General features: G+C 39.7%; 1 protein-coding gene across 1 annotated transcript in view; it reads left to right on the top strand.

The window, feature by feature from the left end:
- C3 (complement C3) overlaps positions 1-18,340 on the top strand; it is a 69,270-nt gene that overhangs the window by 10,067 nt on the left and 40,863 nt on the right. The window contains exons 5-18 of the mRNA XM_070938225.1: positions 40-125; positions 791-873; positions 1,321-1,411; positions 2,234-2,336; positions 2,703-2,823; positions 5,172-5,287; positions 5,682-5,828; positions 9,432-9,641; positions 9,765-9,959; positions 10,968-11,129; positions 11,229-11,358; positions 14,460-14,534; positions 16,013-16,213; positions 17,504-17,615. Coding sequence (XP_070794326.1) covers positions 40-125; positions 791-873; positions 1,321-1,411; positions 2,234-2,336; positions 2,703-2,823; positions 5,172-5,287; positions 5,682-5,828; positions 9,432-9,641; positions 9,765-9,959; positions 10,968-11,129; positions 11,229-11,358; positions 14,460-14,534; positions 16,013-16,213; positions 17,504-17,615 — 1,832 coding nt within the window. The remainder of the gene's footprint in view (positions 1-39; positions 126-790; positions 874-1,320; positions 1,412-2,233; positions 2,337-2,702; positions 2,824-5,171; positions 5,288-5,681; positions 5,829-9,431; positions 9,642-9,764; positions 9,960-10,967; positions 11,130-11,228; positions 11,359-14,459; positions 14,535-16,012; positions 16,214-17,503; positions 17,616-18,340) is intronic.

Here is an 18,340-nt window from a genome sequence, read left to right as displayed (position 1 = left end):
TTTTTGCAACACACCTGTATTTTATTTATTTGTGCCCAGACTCCACAAGGCATTGTTGTCAGTTCTAATCCAGTCAACCCATCTTCAACCTTGATCCGGCCTTACAATTTACCAGAACTTGTCAGGTAATTTAACATGGATATTGTCATAAGGCAACCAGTTTAGAAACCAAGGTAAAACTCTGATGGGTGGGTGGGTGGGGGAAACATTCAGCTATTAAAGACTGGTTATAGAATAAAGCTGTATGTTCCCTTTTAGCTTGCTTTTCAGATTGTTTATTAAAGTAAGAAAAATCCAGGTTTCATATTTTGCATTTGTCCATCACATTTCTATTTCCTCTTGTTTTTTGGTGGGGTTATAATGTTATTTGTATGGCGATTCTGTGAAATTGAATGGATAAATAATAATAGATACAATTTCATCACCACCATTTAAGACCAATGAGTAAGAAGAAATTTGTTGCAGAAGTAAGAGTCACATTTCAGTTTCTACATATATGAATCTGAAGATCTCTGAATCAGGCATTTTCTTCCTCTTTTACACTTATTCTACATAATCCTATTAATCCTATTAATATCAAGAAGAGTTGTGGGTGCTCCAACACTGAAGGTTTTCAGGAAGAGATTGGACAGCCATTTGTCTGAAATAGTATAGGGTCTTCTGCTTGAACAGAGAATTGGATTAGAAAACTTTCAAAGTCCCTTCTAACTCTGTTATTCTTTATTCTCTATTGTCATAAATCGATTGCAAAGCCAAAACAATGAAAATTCTCTTCTTTTTCTTTCTATAGTTTTGGGACATGGAAGGCTGTGGCCAAATATGAACATTCAGCAGAGGAGAACTATACTGCATATTTTGATGTCAAAGAATATGGTAAGAAGAAAGATCATTTCTGTTCAACAAATCTATTTTCTGATCCTGGGTTTTTATCCCCTTTGATTTATCTCTAAAAACCTTTTTCTGTCATTTATAAAAGTGGAAATGGCTGCTATGATCTCTCCTGGAAAGTTATGAGAGCCAATTTGGTCTAGTGGTTAAGACACAAGGTTAGAAACCAGGAGACTGTGAGTTCTACTACTGTCTTAGGCAGCTGGGTGGCCTTGGCCAGTCATTCTCTCTCAGCTCAGTCCACAGGGTTGTTGTGGGGAAAATAGGAGGAGAAAGATATGTCAGATATGTTCACTGCCTTGAGTTATTTGTAAAAATAATAAAGGTGTGATATAAATAAACAAATAAGAAAATATATTAAATAAAATTGAGTAAATAAATCTTCCTGTCAGTGCTAGACGTCTACCCTTTCACCTGTTTCTTTTTCTGTAGTGTTGCCAAGCTTTGAAGTCCGTCTGCAACCATCAGAGAAGTTTCTTTACATTGACGGCAATACAAATTTCCAAGTGTCTATCACTGCAAGGTATGCTTATTTACAAATATGAGTAGATAAAGAAATTTATTTTGACACTGGGTAACATCTGCATGAAAGTGGTTTTTCTTTGGGTTATAATATTCAGAAAAATATGATTTTGTGACTAGTCCTGATCTGAACATATTTACTTGACATTTATTTCACAAATACAATATTTATAATATTACAAAATAGTCTTTAGACTTTATTTATCTTTATTAGTCTGACTGCTTACGATACCAAACTCACTTATCACTTATAGTTTTAATACTGCATCTTTTTAGTGTCAAGGGTAGGGTGGAGCCCAGTCATAGAAATGATCAGAGGGAGAGTAATCAAATTCATTTTTCAGGGAAATTATTATAATAAAAAAATATCCTAATCCCATTTCCCCATTATTTAGGAAATTACAAATATATTCCTTTCAGCAAATTCTTAGTTATTTTAATTATTGATTTCAATTGTATTAAGGCTTTAATTGTGGTATGTTTTCTACTCCATTCTTTTCATTTTTGCACGCAACCTTGAGTGTTGGAATGAAGAGAAAGGTGAAGTATATATTTAGAAATCAGAAAATAAAATGGGCAGAAGGATGAAGGAACTGAATTTATCATTCCTGCCACCCTCAAATTCTGTTTTCCCCTGCCCAGCTTTAGCATCAGAAGTGACAAAGGCTTGGAGAAAGATGCCTGAATGAGTAGAACTGAGAAAATAAAGAGCTTTGAGAAATAAATCAACACCCTCACTGATGTACCCCTCTTGTGTCAAAGAAGATCAGTAGGAAAAGCAAAGTTGTATAATTGGGCCTTTACTTTCATTGTGTCATTACAGGTACTTGTATGGAAAGAAAGTGGAAGGTGTGGCCTTTGTCCTCTTTGGAGTGAAAATAGATGGTGTAAAAAAGAATATTCCAGAGTCACTCACGAGAATTCCGGTAAAATGTAACAGGAGTGTTTGCATATAGGAGTGTGCTTGTGGGTTGTTTGTCAGATCTACTACGTAGAACAATTCCACTAGAAGGCTAAGATACCATAAATGAGGTTGTCTATAATAATAGAATTTTGCAAGCCTGGTTGTGCTATAATTCCCTCACTTTCTAATAATTCAGTGAATAACGGAGTGTGTGCCCGAGTCTCTTGTGAATGTTATTTGGATGTTCTGGACTTAAAACATATTTTTCCCCTTGCTGCTTTGGCCACAGAACTTGCATATCTCCATCAAGGTCATCTTCCTTGTTCTAAACTGTGGAAGGCCACTTGATTTCCTTCCTTATTTTTACTTATTTTTCATTTATTTTCAGATTATTGATGGAGATGGGGATGCAACATTAGAAAGACATAAACTACGTTCCCGATTTAAAAATCTCAATGATCTTGTTGGGCATACTCTGTATGTATCTGTAACAGTGATAACAGAATCAGGTGAGCAGGGGTGGGAGAAGAGAAGGGTAAATTGTTTCTTTGAATACAAACATATTACACTTTTAAAAATTAACAGACTACAATTTTAAATACCAGGGTCTGAAAATAAATAAATAAAAGAAAACAAACCATCACCAGAATACATCATTGATTTGTGAATTGGCTTTTGAATCCTCCCCTTTCTCAATGATTATTCACCTTTTTCCCACAAAATCCACAATATTATTGTGGATAAATGTCTCTTAATTGACTCTAAATGTTTAGAAAAGTGAGTCAAAATTTTCCAAATTAGATTAAAAGGGATGTCTAAAATGTTGCCCTGTATGAATTGTATCTATTAGTTTTTTTCAATAAAAAATGTTTCTAATCATTTGGAATATTAGGCCTAAATTTGGAATATTAATGTCCTTTTCTTCCTATGTGCTTCCTGACACCAGTATCAATTTGATCTTGTCTTTGTTTCTAATTTTTTCATGGTCTTCTTGAAACACCAATAAAACACTTAATTGCTATGGCAGGTGGTATAATAGAACTTATTCATTTCTGTAAAAATTTTGGATTTTGGGCAATGCTACTAGATATGTCAATTTTTATCATTATTAGATATTGTACTCAAATATTTACTAAAAATTGGAATACAATATGAATATTATTTTATAATCCTTCCACAGAAAAGTAAAGCTTTCCATTTCATATTCTTCCACAGTAAGGTGAAGCTTTCCATAAAGCTTTCCATTTCATATTCTCAGTATTGTTTCCAAGCTCTTGACATTTTACTGCATTCTGGATCTCTTGAATAATATCATATAAAGTTTTGACATGATTCTTTGGTATTTTCCTTTAGCTCAGAAACTATTGTTCTATTAGAACAATAGTTTCTAATAGAAACTATTCTGAGCTATTGTTGGGGTATAAAGCTATTTTCTTTATTTTTTCATCTTTAATAAATGATAGAACCTGTACATATTTAGTCCTGAAGCATTAGATCTCTGCCTTTTCTCTATATCAGAAATTGTTTCTCCATTTATAAATCAACCTTATATAAATTTGCATTTGTTCATCTCTTTGAAGTGCTTTAAAATCTCTGGAAAATATTGAACTTCTATCAGGGACATAATTGGAGAAAAGTTACAGTGCTAATATTTCATATCACTTTTGTCAAATGTCCGTTTCCAATTTCATTTTTTTTTTGGTCAATTTTCTTCAAGCAGTTTTGAAACTATAGTCTTTTGTGGAATTACATTCAGGCTTTGTTTTTGAAGCATATAAATCTAAGTGCTATTGCTATTTTAAGGGAAACAATATATCTAGTACCATTAAAGAGCCTTGGTACTACAGTGGTTTAAAGCACCCTGTTATTAACACAGCTGCCTGCAATTTACTGCTGGTTCGAATCTCGCCAAGGCTCAAGGTTGACTCAGCCTTCCATCCTTTCTAAGGTAGGTTAAATGAGGACCCAGTTTGTGGGGGCAATAAGCTGACTTTGTATAAATATACAAAAGTATGAAGGCTATTGCTTAACGCACTGTAAGCCGCCCTGAGTCTCCGGAGAAGGGCGGCATATAAATCAAATTAAAAAAAAAACAAAAAAAAAAAAACCACAAAATAAAACAATATATTAATAAATCCCCACTCCACACCTTCTGAAGTTTTAATATGCCAATTTTCTATTTATAAATGATCATTTGCCACATTATTTTCTCTAACTTCTTAAGACCATTTACATGACAGGATAATAAAACTTACAATCAGCACATAATATGTTGAAACATTGTTTTCTAGAAAAAGAAATACGAAGATAGTGTCAGGGTTCCAAGTAACACCCCCAACAAAAGAAGACTCCAAGGCTCGAGATTCTCGAAGTTCCATTTTATTAGAGATGTCATATTGGCACATCTGGGAAAACCTGAATCTGAAAGTTTCCAGGTTTTCCTGACCCAAGTAAAAGTTCTAGTTCCTGCCCAGCACTCACATGTCCATCACATGGCTCAATCAGGCACCGTTCCAACTGGAGATGCCTCCCAGTCACCCAACTCCAGGTGCCAGGCAGACGTCCTTGACTCTTTGAGAAAAGAATGTTATTTTGACTATATATCTCCCATACTCCATATAATCCCCCCTCCCATTTTCCCACAGTAGAATATGTGGCAGGCCTGAAGGCCCAATGCAAAAGATGGCTTCCAGACCTGACAGATAGAAGAAGTTGAGAGACAATTTGCAAACTGTGGAAGTCCTGGGTTTATTAGGTTTGAAACTAATAGTGCTTCAAAATCTTTGCATGATTTTTTTCTTGCATTTCTCAGTTTGATTTCCTATTTTAAGTTGCATTCCTTCTTTTTGTTTTGCAGGCAGTGATATGGTAGTGACTGAGCAAAGCGGCATTCATATTGTGACATCTCCCTATCAGATCTCCTTCAGAAAAACCCCCAAATATTTCAAGCCAGGAATGCCATATGAACTGACGGTAATAGAAACTGAAGTCTTCTATTTTGTCAAAGAACCATCTTTACAATATCCTCCTCCACCTTACTGGGCTTCTGAAGAGCTGTCCAGATTTGGTGGTTCAAGATGCATGTGGAGGCTTCAGCTTACCTTGGGGTTGGCTCTGCCACTGTAGATTGATTGATTGATTGGTATTTGTATATTGGATGTTTTCCTGTAATGTATCTGCACAAAACTTACAGTATAAATTACAAAAATAAGCTTTAGTAAATCAATTTCTGAGCTGCCTGGAGTCGGTTTGAGTGAGTTGGGCAGCCATATAAATCTTTTTAATAAATAATAGTTAAATAAACTGATTTAGATTCAGAGGAAGCTGCCATATTCCATGCTGAACCATCTCTTCTGGATTGTTTTAGGTGTCTGTTACCAACCCCGATGGCTCACCAGCTGCCAATGTACCAGTGGTATCAGAGGCCATTCATTCTGAGGGAACCACTTTGAGTGATGGGACTGCTAAGCTCATCCTGAACACACCACTGAACATTCAAAGCCTACCGATCACTGTAAGTCACTCTGACATTCTGTTAAGTCCCATGTGCTGATGAGAGGGAATGTCGTGAGGACGGAGAGGGGCATTGCAGAGTAGTAAGTGGCAACTCAGTCCGGATGCTTTGTGTGAGAGAAATAGGGTGAAGACAGCCTCTACCTAATACTTCTCAGAGTATATTGTAGATACAGATAGTGGACTCCTCAGTCTGACAAGATTTTGTCTATAGGTTTGAAAGCAATAAAGAACTCAGCTTGGGAAAAGTGTTATTATTGGTTTTGGACCTGACATCTATGTTGGAACATAGGGCCATCACAGTCTGGTGTGCAAATTGTGCACCACCCAATGAAATGACCTGAAGAGAGGATTGTCAATTGCCAGATACAAAGAAAGCGAAGGAGATATGTTATGTCTAAGGTGACCAGACGTCCCGCTTTTGGCGGGACAGTCCCGCTTTTGAGCAATTTGTCCCACGTCCCGCGGCGTTTCAAAAAAGTCCCGATTTTTCTTGAGCCCCAGCTGATGGCTAGAAGAAAAAAAAACTGTTTAAACTCTTGCCCGGGGCTTCAAAGGGCCGCCCTACAGGCAATCAGTGTAAAGCAGTTTTTTTTCCCCCTAGCTAAGCTTCAGAAACGAAAACGAAACCAGGGTCTTTGGTGCAGCGTGACAAAATGAGGCAGAGAGAGATTTATTTTTATTTTTATTTTTCCTCCCCAAAAAAGGTAGGTGAAAAACTGCAAACAATGGGAAATTTAGGAGGAGAGTTCAAGATTTTAAAACACAAAGGAAAAAAAGCTGTATTTAACTAGGGAATTGTAATAATTGAGATACTATTAATTGTATATTGTGTTGAAAGCAGAAATGGTTAAGTTGTGGTTCGGAGGAATATATGGGAGAAATTATTTGGTTTATTATTAATGGTAAATATAATTAATTGATTTGTAAGAAATTGGATTGCATGGAAATAATTGGAATATTCATGTTCATATTGATTAATATACAAAAAAGATAGTTTTATAACTAATTGATTTATATTAAAATGTTGAATTTGTATTAAACAACTGTATTACATAATTACATAATTAAACAATGTGAGGATGGATATAAAAATAGATGACAATGGGAAGGGGTATAATACAGAATAGAAGGGAAAAATTGAATTTGATTAAGATTAGAGATGAGGATGAAGGGTAATATTGGTTTTTTTAAAAAATAGATGAGGAATAAATATGGCAAAAAGGAAATATAGAAATTGTAAATTTAATTGAAATGACTAAACGCTGTTTAAATTTGTGAACCAGCCAAATATTCTGTTCAAAGAAAATACATTGTATGTTTGTATGTGTGTTTCTAATTATTGCTATTTATTCATATTTGTTCTCTTTTATTCTTTAAAGTTTAACAATTCATTCTTTATCTTAATATCTTTATATTTGCTTGGGGTTGGCTTTCTTCCCTTTCATCTTTTTTATTGTACAGCAATCTTTCTCCTCAAACCTACCACCTCTCTCTTTTCTTTCCTTCTTACTTTCTCTTCCCCCCACCCTCTTTTTCTCCTCCCTACTTCCTCTTTCTTTCTCTTCTCCTCCTCTCTTCCTCCCTCTCTTACCCTCACTCCTACTCTAATTTCCATTCCTTCATCCCTCTCTATTGCTGTAATCCTTTAATGCATATGGACTACTCAGAGGGCTGAAAAAGTTATTTTTGACTGGTCCTCACACTTTTGACCAGTCCTCGAACTTATGACTGTCCTCACATTTTACATTTTTGCCCTATCTTGTCATCATGGTGAAGAGAAGCAGTTGTGAAATGAGTGACATGGTTGTTAAGAATGCTGCATGGGCATAAATGTGAGGATGGTCATAAGTGTGAGGACCAGTCAAAAGTGCGAGGACCTGTCAGAAATGACTTTTTTCAGCTCTCTGGTTAGTCCTTTTGTGCATATGGACTACTCAGAGGGCTGAAAAAGTTATTTTTGACTGGTCCTCACACTTTTGACCAGTCCTCGAACTTATGACTGTCCTCACATTTTACATTTTTGCCCTATCTTGTCATCATGGTGAAGAGAAGCAGTTGTGAAATGAGTGACATGGTTGTTAAGAATGCTGCATGGGCATAAATGTGAGGATGGTCATAAGTGTGAGGACCAGTCAAAAGTGTGAGGACCTGTCAGAAATGACTTTTCAGCCCTCTGAGTAGTCCCTATACACATAGCCATGGCCACCCGGTCACATGACCAGGTAGCCACGCCCACCCAGTCACATGGCCTCCAAGCCACGCCCACACAATAAGCCACGCCCACAATGGTGTCCTTCTTACCAATGTTAAAATCTGTTCACCTTACCCTATAGACATAGCCATGGCCCCCCGGTCACATGACCAGCTAGCCACGCCCACCCAGTCACATGACCAGCTAGCCACGCCCACAAAATAAGCCACGCCCACAATGTCCCTCTTTACCAATGTTAAAATCTGGTCACCTTAGTTATGTCAGTAACATAAGCTCACCCGCTTTGCCCATATACAGTCAGACTCTGAGAGAAGAGAGAGACCTAGCAGGAATTCTGCGCAATGGATGCCAGCAGCAGCTCTGCTGTTGCTCAAGAGGGAACAAGTGATGCAATGTCCAACTGTTTGTTGTGATGAAAACTCTGTTTTTATGCACTTTTGCAGGATAGTCCACACAGCTATGAAAGGCAAAGCTGTGAAGCCCCTATGCACATTGTGTCACTGGAGAGTCATCTTAGCTAGGAATGGAGAGGAATACATTATGTATGCCTGTTAATGTAAGGGAGATCATTGTATATAGGTTGATATCTGTATATTTGGGTCTATTGCTGTTGAGTTGAGTGTAATATAATGACAATCTTTCTTCATCTTTTTTTTTTTTTTTTTACAAGGATCACTTGTAAAAGTCAGCTGATCATGGTATATTGTGTGGTCTGGTGATATCTATAAAAAGAAAGGAAGGTGGGCAAATAAATGGCCTCAGGCTGCTCCTTAGGCCCTGGTAAGGTTTGTTTTTTAAGGGAAAACAAATAGAAAACATACCCCGTGGATAAATGCCACTGAAAATAAAGTGATTTCTTCTCTTTTCTCAGTATTTCTCAGTATTATGAAGTAGCGATACTCTTTCAGAGGAACAGTGATTCTTGCAAGTCCCTGATTTGGTTTGGCATTAAATATCCCATTTGCTTTTTGTAGCCAGTTCATCATCCCATCTGACCCTCAGGCTTTGCAATTGTTTTATTCAATAGCTATGCCCACTCCACACTCCCCAAATTCCAATTACAATATAGAATTTGCTACACTCATAGTAACACAGAGCTCTTTTTTATCTTAAAGATGCAGATCAAATAACAATGCTTAATGCATTGTAAGCCGCCCTGAGTCTCTGGAGAAGGGCGGCATATAAATCAAATTAATAAAAAAAACCAACAAAAAAACCCCCCCAGGATCTCAGATATTTTTTTTATGAAAGCAGGATGCCAGCCAGTTCTTTTCTAACCATTACTGAATTCTTTCAGCAGTCTTCATGTGGATGTCACTAAGTGCCAGCCTTAAAAGGAGTCATAGTTGCTTCCTAATTAGGTTACTGCTTCGTATGTACCCTGTGTAGGTTAAAACCAACCATGGAGGCCTCCCAAGAGAACGCCAGGCAACAAAGTCCATGACAGCCACAGCCTACCAAACCCAGGGAGGATCTGGAAACTATCTTCATGTAGCCATTACATCTGCAGAGATTAAGCCCGGAGATAATTTACCTATCAATTTCAATGTGAGGGGCAATGCAAATTCATTGAACCAGATCCAATATTTCACATACCTCGTAAGTATTATAGATTTGGAGGAAATCCAGGGGCTGCATTTCAATTCATATTGTAGCCTTGAAGCCACTGGCTTAATCTATCATTTCTAACCTTTCCATTAATCAGTATTTGTTCACCCTCAGATATTGACTAAGGGGAAGATTTTCAAGGTTGGCAGGCAACCCAAGGGAGCTGGGCAGAATCTGGTCACCATGACTCTGCGTATCACTCCAGATCTCATCCCTTCCTTCCGGTTTGTGGCTTACTACCAAGTGGGAAACAATGAAATTGTGGCTGATTCTGTCTGGGTGGATGTGAAAGATACCTGCATGGGAACGGTAAGTCAGCCTTCCCAGTAGCTTTCTTAGCAGTCATGGGAAACACCTTATTATAGCTGCATCAGAAGTGCATAAATCAAATTCTAATGTCCAATTCAAATATTTATCCAGTCCACTCCAAATTAAAGCTTTGTTATCTTCCACAGCCATTAAAAATCGAAAGCAAGCAATGTAGAAAGACAGATACTCCTTAAAAGTTCTCACAGTTTCCAAATTATCTTTTAGTAGTCAAGGTTACAACTGTACTTCCTTTTCTTTCTTTCAACAAATATTGCTGTACTCTCCTTCAGCCAGCAGTTGTTTCTCTCAAATCCACAATATTCTCAAACCAACTAAGTGTCAAAGCTGTCAAAAATACTTTAAATCCACATAGAAAATACTTTTCCTTGGGTTCTTTTCTTTTATTATTTTTAGTTTCTCCAAATCCAATTATTGACACAAAAACTTTCTTGGGTTTTAGTATTTCAGTCTCCTCTTTGTTCTTCTCCCTCCATAGAATTTCCCAAATGCCAGTTAGCCGCTCATTTCAGCTCTGGGACATCTTTTAATCGAATTCGAAATTTTCTTTTACCTGTGAGTTGGCTAATCACTCACCTGGTACCAGCACTCCATTCAAACACCTCTCCTGCACAGCAACTTAGTCCAGTTGCCCCAGCTTCAGAGTGGTCATTTTATAATGGCCGCCACCCCTGCTGCTGGTCTGAAGAGCTGCCTCCGACCTTTCAAGGAACTTGCCTGTTCCTCTTGGTCTTCTGAGATGCCTCTTCTTCTTCACCATCATTACAGGACAGTTATGGTCCGAAAAACCACCCGATAGCAGTTTGTCCAGCTGAATTTTCATGGAGCTTGTCTGAGCCCACTATTTTTCCAGCTGGTCTCGCTGCAACGCTTCCGGTCTCCACCAAACATTTATTTCTGTTCAGATAGAAAAAGCCAACTATTTTCCCTTGAACTGGCAATTTTGCTGTCTGTTAGATATTTGAACTGTTCTTTGCTTTGTATAAACAGTTGGTTGTGAAAGGAGCATCTTCCAGAGACAATAAAATTCAAAAGCCAGGAGCTGCAATGAAAATCAAATTGGAAGGAGATCCAGGTGCTCGGGTCGGTCTTGTGGCTGTGGACAAAGCAGTATATGTCCTCAATGATAAATATAAGATTAGCCAAGCTAAGGTAAGGCCAAACATTTCTTAAGCTACAAACACTCAACTTTCAAGGGGTTTCTGACTTACGGTACTGAATAGGAACATTTTCTTCTGTGATCTGCACTAGGTATGGGACACAATAGAAAAGAGTGACTTTGGCTGTACAGCTGGCAGTGGGCAGAACAATCTGGGTGTTTTTGAAGATGCTGGATTGACTCTGACAACCAGCACCAAGCTCAACACCAAACAAAGATCAGGTATTTTGGGGATGGATGCTAATGTCTGGTAGATGGCAGAGGTTTTCCAATCCATTTAGAAGCCAAGAGAAGAGCATTTGCTCCATCAAACACTATTGGCATCATATGGGAATCACACGGCCCAAAGCAAATAGTCAAGTGACTGCAACCAAGTGTCACTTGGTTGAGATGGGCAGTTTAGGAAAGAAAGAAAGAAAGAAAGAAAGAAAGCATATAGTTATCCACGTGTACTGGAGGAACTGCCTCCAGAAAATAGTAGAAGAAATTCGAGCAGACAAAAAGGTTCACTCATATTTATACATTTCAGAAAGGAGGAAAAAAATGATAGTGTCATATATATACCTAAGTAATACATATATAAGCATAAACATTCATAATTAACAAACCTCATGTTACTTCTCCACTTACTATGTTCAAGAAGGAATTATTGTATTAATAAAAGAAACATATCAGTTCGGTTGCCATAGAAATCTTGGTCAGACTCAGGGGTGGGTTCTAAATTTTTTTACTACCGGTTCTGTGGGCGTGGCTTATTTTGTGGGTGTGGCTTGGGGGTAATGTTACGGTGGGCATGGCCAACTTTTTTTTTTTTAATTTTTACTTTTAAAAGCATTTTTTCTACAACCTTAAGAGGTTGCAGGAAAACATGCTTTTAGAAGCTTCTGACAATCAGGCAAATCTGCTGAGATCGCCAGAAGCATTTAAAGGGATTATTTTTCCTACAACCACCTCGGCTGAGGAGGTTGCAGGAAAACATGCTTTTAGAAGCTTCTAACAATCAGGCAAATCTGCTGAGATCGCCAGAAGCTTTTAAAGGGATTTTTTTTCCCCTACAACCTCCTTGGAGGTTTGAGCAACCCGTCCTTTTTTTTTGGGGGGGGGGGAATCTTTGCAAAGAAAAGGAATGCAGATAAGGCAGGTTTAAAGACCCTTCCGCTGCAAAGCCAGGAGCATCCCCTGGAAGTCCCAGTCATCGGAGATCCTGGCCCCCCACCCCAAACAAGCCAATTCACAGGCTCGGATTCCGGCCCACTCCCCCTCTCCCCGCGAGCCACACAAAACGCGCGTGGAGCGTCAGAATTCCCAACTTGCGCCTGGTTTTGCAAAAGCCCACTTGGATAGGACCCCCCCCTGTGCCCACCCTCCCCACTCCCTCCGCCAGTTCCCTGGCAGTGTAGGCACAGCAGCCCCGGGTGGGGAAAGGAGGCCCCGTCCATGAGGCCGCTTTGCAAAGGTGCACCTGTGCGGCACGTTCTTGCTCCTGCGTTCTTACCTGTTGGATCTGCCCGGACGCCATCACCGCCGCTGCAGCCACCGGAGCCCATCTGGTGCCGGCGGGGAACTTTTTCAAACTTGGCCCGTCCCTGCGGAGGAAGTGCGGCGTGCATCTCACACCCTCTGCTGGCTCTCCGATCCGGTCAGAGCCCGGGAAGCCCCCATGGAAAACTCGCCGTCTTTGCCCTGCGGGTTCCGCAAAATGGCCCTCACAGGTAGACCCAGGGCCCTAGGAAGGTCATGGGGATGCTGGGCCCCATGCACCCAGGCGAGTCGTGTTTGGTGCTGTGGGTGCATTGCGGGGATGGCAGCCTCTGGGGCAAGTTTCGCCTTCTGCTCTGCTCCCATGTATCTGGGGCGGATGGCTTATCCTTCGGTCGAGCCAACTAAGAGGCAACGTTCCTCCTCCTGCCATCCTCGAGCTCAGCTCTGGGCACTGTCCAGCCAGCCATACCTGGCTTCTCCCTGCGGCAGCCCACATCGATCCCAGGCAGCGGAACTTCAGGGCCTTTCCTCATGGTGTTGTGACTCTGACCCCCGAGCCCATCTTATTGGACGGAGAAGACTCTGAAAGTGAAGGAGAGGAGTTGGCAAGGCCTCCCTCTCCAGGACCCTCCTCTCTGGCAATGCCTCAGGTGTCTTCCGAAGGCCAAGAGATAGGCCAGGAGCCAGGCACTTCCAAGCAGCCACAGTTAGACAGCGATGGAGATAAGTCGTGGCTGGATCCCCGTCAGTGTCGGAAAGACAAGCGCACGCAGCAGAGAAGGAGGCGTGCCAGAGATTAAGCTAAGTCACTGGATCACACCCCACAGGGGATAAAAGGGGGTGTGGTGGCCATTCAGGCTTTATGATGGACAAAACTGAAAGCTAGCAAGTCATTCTGCATTTCTGGAACTTTGTTATATGCTCTGTTTGGATTGATTTTTGGACTGGACTTGACCATTCTTTGGCTTTTGTGGACTTACTTTGATGTTTCGGTCAGAGGAGATAAACCTCCCTTTGTAAGTAAAAACTTTTGGCAAGCAGCCACTGGGTTGCTGCCAATTCTGTTATCAAAGGAAATTCTTGTCTGCTGGTTTCTTTTAACTCTTGGTCGACTGCTGGTGTGCGTGTGTGAGACGGGGACAGAACGCATGGTGGTGGTGACGAGGCAGGCAGGCAGCCGGGTGCATGGGAGTGACTGGCGGCAGTGCTCCTGGCTGGCAAAGGGAGTCCCAGGGCTGCATGTGGCTAATGACGGTGGGCTGGGTAAGCGACTGGCGACCGGGCAGGGAACCGGTTCGAGGGCATGGCCAGCCAATCTTATTACCAGTTCTCCGAACTATTAAATTTTTTTACTACCAGTTCTTGTGAACCGGTGCGAATTGGGAGCAACCCACCACTGGTCAGACTTACAGAGAACCAGGCACTTCAAGGTTGCCTTTTTCATGTGCCAATTAGCACACATTCCTTTTACGTTTCTCTTTTGCTAAAATGTCCCACTCCTCTAAGGATTTGTTTTCCTCACACCTGAAAAATATGTTTCAGTGTTTGAAGCACAGAATATTGGCCACTGAGTTCTTGAACTGCATGCATTGGTTCCAACATCTTCTACCAAATGATTACTCAAATTGTAGGGCAAATTCCAGATCACTGTTTCTAAGGGTGGCTCTAGAGGAGGGAATTATAATGCAGGATTTCTACTTTATTCCAATGATTGTAAGAGAGTCCTAACTTACTAAGCTTCCTTCCTTCTTTACAATTGTAAAATTAATCTTCACAGGAATTAGTGCTGAGTATTATTTTCTTACTTTAAAGAATAATTGTTCCTACCTCTTCTCGTTCAGATGCAAAGTGTCCTCAGCCTGCAAATCGGAAGCGTCGCAGCTCTGTTTTGCTGCTTGACAGCAAGGCAAGCAAAGGTATATGAAAAATAATGAAGTCTGTTTACTCTGAGGTAAAAGAATAAAACTGCAGTCCATTTGCATTTATTGAATCAGTCAGGAAATGGACAAAGGAATAGAAGATTATCCCTCTTTCCTTTCTTTCTCAAGCAAAAGGGTAGAAAATTAATGATCTCTATTAAATAGAATCATTCTTAACTTATCAATAACTTTGAGTGCTTGAATTCTGAGTGCAACGGGGGGAGTACTTAAATGGCCCAATAGTTCAATGTAGAATCTACAGTAACTGGTTTCAGCTAAAGAGATTACATTTGATAAGACAAAATTTTTAAGCATTGTTTTTGAGTGTTCTTGGAGTGCAGCACTGATCAAGAATTGTTCTTGGTGAGGAGGAAGTAATGGCCAGTGAACTACAAGCAGCCCCCAAACCAGGAGCATCTGTGGGGATGCCTGCATATCAACATGGCAGTTCCAACTGAACAATCAAAGCTCTGCCCCTAGTAAAATAAAATGGCTATACCTAGAGAGATCAGTGAAGCTCCTATGAAAGGGGCCAGAATTTAGTGGCCAAAGAAATGTTCTGCAGGCAGGTGTTGAACTGGAAGCCTTCAGAGAGCATTCCGTCTACAGAAGCTTTGGGGGTAAATTATTATTATTACTTTTGCCTGTTCTGCCTACTCTCCTATTATTACTTTTACCTGTTATGAGAAGAGGAGAATTTTGTTGAAGAATAATTGTATTAACTGTTTTTAATTTTAATTACATTGAAATTCAAACTAAGTGAAATGAATTGGGTTTCTTCTCGGTTTATCCAGTAGTTTTTAGGAGCGTGCCCCCCCCCCCCCCGCATGCCATCCAAAGACCAAGGGGAGCTCTGACCCTGGAAGATATTGCCCAGGGTCAGTGCAGAACAACCAGCAGCATGAGAAGCTGGCCATGCCTCTCAGCTAGAAATGAACTGGGGCCACCATCTTCCTCAAGCAGACCCCAATCCCTTCCCCTGCCCAAGGGACCTAAACAAAGCGCATACTCTGGAATTGTTATTTGGACTCCTCTGTATGCAAGGTTGCAGGACAGCTTGGTTGAAAGAAGAGGGATAACTAAAGAAAAGGGTCTCTAGGTGATTTAAAGCCCATGTTTTTTCCAGGAGCTGGTGATGGCTTACTCAGTCCTGGTAGCACCTATAATGCTCCATTTAAGAGTTTGAGATACATTGCAACATTTGACTGATTTTCAAAAACAGAAGATAAGTTTGAATGTTCTGGCAAAACTGCAGATGCAGTAATAAGCCATAAAGCTTATTACTTGTGCACTAATAACTACAGTAGTGAAAAGTCAAAGGATGCTCAGTTGTTCCTTCCAACTGTCTGGGACAAGATAAAAAACTAACTAATTTGATTAATTTATGTAGATATTCATTGTCTCTTGTTTCCCTTTATGCCTATGACTATGAGAAATAGGATTGTCTAATGTTTCACAAATTTTCCATATTTTAGTGTCGCAGTTTCAGGATCAAGACCTGCGTAAATGCTGCGAAGATGGCATGCATGAGAACCCCATGGGGTACAGTTGTGAAAAGCGTGCAAAATACATCCAGGAGGGAGATGCTTGTAAGGCCGCCTTCCTTGAATGCTGTAACTACATCAAAGGGATCCGAGATGAAAACCAACGGGAGAGTGAGTTGTTTCTGGCAAGAAGTAAGTAGCAGGTTCTGGGATTATTGAAAGAAAGCAACATTTAATTCACCAATACCTGGAAAACGCAGTACATAATAGCATTACCAAGGTTGAAAATCCATTTGGGGTATATTGTTATTATTAGGTATTTATATGTCATTGTTGCTAATTTATAGCTGAGCTTTAATGCAAAATACAGCTCTGTAAATGCAGGAGGAACACTAGAAATTGGGTTGAACGAGGCTTCATTCGTGAGAGAGCCTCCCAGTCCCTGGGCTCTCTCAGTGCCCATCAAAGTTAGGTCTATGCCGCATGGAGCTATACTCTCATTACATCACTGTTTTTAATTAAAGCAGACTAGGAATCTGCTGTTTCCTCTCAAAACAACCCACCACATTTTAAAGAACATTGCTGACCTTTTAGTTCAGCTAAAGCATCAGCAACTTTTGGGGAGGTCTCAGTGGTTGAAGAAAACTGTCGGTGAGAAATGAACTGGAGGGCTTGTTGAGTGAAAGTGGTGGCAGTACAGATCTATCTTTGGTGGTAGTTTAATGGTAGACTGCTTCAATTTTATTCTAGTTGGAACAGTGAACTATAAATTAAAACCTTGATTTAAAAAATTGAGTTTGAAAATGATTTTTTAAAAAGGCTGAGGTAAAAAAGGTCAAGATGGCAACTATAGTAGTGTGGCTGAAATTCTGCCTGTTTTCTATGTACAAAATGTGTGTGAACACTCTTAAAGAAAAGAGGATTTTTCCTCTTTTGTGTCAATATTGTGAGAGAGCTACACTTTGAGGTAGCTGCAAGATTGGAAGAGGATTAGAAACATATATGACCTTGATTTTCCTTGCCTTCATAGATAATTGTTTTTCTAGTTCTTGTTTTTCCTGTCTGACTGAAAATTTATTATTTCTTAATTTCATTTTATGTATACATGTTAATCTAATAGAGAACATAAAATAAGGATGGAAGAAATAGGTGTCTATGGAAACAATGATTAATTCTCATCATATCCTTGATACTACATCTAATACTGTATGTGATGGAAACAGTACCTGTTGCCCCACAGAGTGCCTCATTCTGAATAGCTTGAGTTTTCAAGAAAGAAATGTTGCACCATTGTGCCAGTTTGCATGTTCAGTACTTTCTGGTAGAATAGCAAGCGAGGGAAAATATACTTTGATTAACCAAAATACAGAGATACCTACTATTTTGCTATTTTTGAAAATAACTATCAAGTTAATTGTGATTTATTTAATAAACTATTGTTAAAAAACTGTACCTTATACCAACTTGCTTTCTGTTTTCCAGGTGATTTTGAAGATGATTTCTTTGGAGATGACAACATCATCTCAAGATCTGATTTTCCTGAAAGTTGGTTGTGGCTAACGGAGGTGCTGCCCGAGCAGCCTAACAGTCAAGGGTATTGGAGTTCTGCTGTTTATATTATCCCACTTTTCAGCTGAAAGGAAAATCTAATGATTGCAAAATTTATACAAGGATGTGGAAGATGGTGTCTCTTCCAAGAGAAAAGGTTCAGAAAAGGTCCTGCATGAAACCTGGGGTTTATTTTTCACCTCCTTTAGAAGAGAAAAGCTACTTGTTAATCACTGTTCTTTATTATGGCCAATGACCAGAATTCCATTTTGAAAAAGTAGAAATGATTATTAATTACAATTAATAAGAGAATAACAGAGTTGGAAGGACCTTGGAGGTCTTCTAGTCCAATCCGCTGCTTAGGCAGGAAACCCTACACACTATAACCCTAAATAGTTATCCAATGTCTTCTTAAAAACCTCCAGTGTTGGAGCATTCACAACTTCTGGAGGCAAGTTGTTCCACTGATTAATTGTTCTAACTGTCAGGAAATTTCTCCTTAGTTCTAATTTGCTTTTCTCCTTGATTAATTTCCACCCATTGCTTCTTGTCCTACCCTCAGGTGCTTTGGAGAATAGCTTGACTCCCTCTTCTTTGTGGCAGCCCCTGAGATATTGGAACACTGCTATCATGTCTCCCCTGGTCCTTCTCTTCACTAGACTAGCCATGCCCAGTTCCTTCAACCGTTCTTCATGTTTTAGCTTCCAGTCCAGTTGTTGCTCTTCTCTGCACTCTTTCTAGAGTTTCCACATCTTTTTTATATCGTTAACA

Source organism: Pituophis catenifer, unplaced genomic scaffold (assembly GCF_029215685.1).
Source record: "Pituophis catenifer annectens isolate HBS135680 unplaced genomic scaffold, rPitCat1.0.hap2 SCAF_2, whole genome shotgun sequence".
Lineage (NCBI taxonomy): Eukaryota > Metazoa > Chordata > Lepidosauria > Squamata > Colubridae > Pituophis > Pituophis catenifer.
The sequence above is the reverse complement of the archived record's forward strand: the minus strand, read 5'-3'. Positions and strand labels throughout refer to the sequence as shown.